This window comes from Elephantulus edwardii, unplaced genomic scaffold, assembly GCF_000299155.1.
Source record: "Elephantulus edwardii isolate Elephantulus edwardi_28Jun2011 unplaced genomic scaffold, EleEdw1.0 scaffold00236, whole genome shotgun sequence".
In the NCBI taxonomy this organism is placed as follows: domain Eukaryota; kingdom Metazoa; phylum Chordata; class Mammalia; order Macroscelidea; family Macroscelididae; genus Elephantulus; species Elephantulus edwardii.
Genome location: NW_006399986.1, coordinates 3,882,532 through 3,884,359, shown reverse-complemented (window position 1 = coordinate 3,884,359; position 1,828 = coordinate 3,882,532). Strand labels below are relative to the sequence as shown.

Genomic DNA, 1,828 nt, shown 5'->3' with positions numbered 1-1,828 from the left:
AAGAAGCCAGCTAGTCCCAAGAAATGAACAGGCCTTTATTGCGTGGTCTTCTGATGATAGAAGCTGCTCCCAAGAAGGCAGCAGGCCTTTAGTGCGCACCCAGAGGAGGTCCGAATGACAAGAGCTGACAAGGACACTTTCCTTTTTTAGGGGGTTTAGGGAAGATGGTATTGTGCTTAGAATTTGAAGCAGGGGTCCTGTCAATTAACCTGCACGTGGCCTTTTGTGATCAGACCCAGAACCTTTAGACATGATCAGGTTGATTCAAGAAGTGGTCAGGCCTGGGGCAACTGCGCCCCTCTTCCTCCACAGACCCCGCTCCAAACCTCCACACTACCAGTTCCAGAATCTTTTTATTCAGTCCCTTGTCCCATTGTTCCCCAAATCAGAACCCTTGTCCCCCGCCCCCCAAACACTGCCTGCTACTCTGAGGAACTCCAAGCCAAGCTCCCAGCCATCCCCCCAAAATTCTGGGAATTCAGCTCTATCCTTCTCCTTCATTCCAGAAGGACACACCCCCCCCCACCTCGCCTCCCATCTAAGGAATTCTGGGCTCTGAGAGTTTTAGTTCTGTCACCAGATGCAGAGGCGCCACCTCGCCCAGACTCCAGAAGGCCTCCTGGGTCTCCCTCTTCAGCCTCAGAAGCTAAATTTCCATAGTGAATCGCACCGCTGACTCAAAAGATGGCGCTTTTTTTGTGGTTCGAACCCACCAGGTGCTTAACGGGAGAAAGATGGGGAATGTCCCCCAGTGCAATATACACCCTCTGCAAAACGGCTAAGAGGCTATTCTGACTCCATGCGGCAGTGCCTTTGAGTTTTGCCTTCAGGAGCTCTCAAGGAGCTGACCAAAAGGACGCTGGTTCTAACCCACCAGCGAGGCTGAGGCAAACGGATTTCTAGAAAGATGTACAACAGCCTTGGGAATGCTTTGGGGCAACGCTCCGCTGGGTTGCAATCGACTCAGTGGCAGTGGCTTTGATTCTGTTTGGGGGGAACCTCCCCCACTCACAGGAGCCCAGGTGCCACTCAAGCCAAGCACTTTGAGTGACTTGAGTGGTGGGTCCCAGGGAATCCATCAGCTGCTCCAGGGGAGAAAGGATTTGGTACTCTCCCCTCATAAAGGTTACTCATGGGTCACTGAGCCGGCAGAGCTTAGGATCTGTTTTGTTCTGTACCATCAAATCGGAGCCCAACATCGCTGGCCCTCCAGCGTGTTCTCAGAGGCAGTAATCGCACAGAAGGAGATTGCCTCTCCTTCTCCCGAGGAGTAGCTGGCGGAATCAAAACGCGTGCCTTTGGGATTGCAGCGCAGAATTTTACCTCGAGGCCCTCAGGGCTCTCTCCTGTAGGGGTTGAGTCAGAACCAACCCACGGCTGACCCTCCAGCAGATTTTCAGAGGCATAGGATATTTGGTATTGTTTTTATTTTTAGGTTTTGGTTTGTTTTGGTTTGTGTGTGTGTGTACCATCTAATCAGATCTGACTGGTACAGATTCGATCCGCTTGCCTCTGGGATTGCAGTGCAGCTTCTTGCCACTAGGCCACCAGAGCTTACCGAGGCATAAGGTTTATAAGGCTGTAGATCTTGAAAGAAAATCAACCGCCTCATCTTAGCGGCCAAATGCTCTGACCGCTGCACCACTAGGAATCAAAATAAACTGAAATACTTCTACTGTCCTCAGAATCAATCAATGGGGAGGGAGGGGGCAAAGGGTATAGCTTCTTTCCTGATCATGCCAGGCTAAAAACCAAAACCCCTATCCCTGGTCTCTGTAAATAACCCCAGATGCTGAAGCCACGTCAGAGAGAAAGAGAGAGAGAGAGA

General features: G+C 51.2%; 1 protein-coding gene across 1 annotated transcript in view; it reads right to left on the bottom strand.

The window, feature by feature from the left end:
* The window catches only part of LOC102875347, a 4,572-nt gene that overhangs the window by 1,387 nt on the left and 1,357 nt on the right, over window positions 1-1,828 (bottom strand). The window contains exon 5 of the mRNA XM_006898737.1: window positions 1,559-1,587. Coding sequence (XP_006898799.1) covers window positions 1,559-1,587 — 29 coding nt within the window. The remainder of the gene's footprint in view (window positions 1-1,558; window positions 1,588-1,828) is intronic.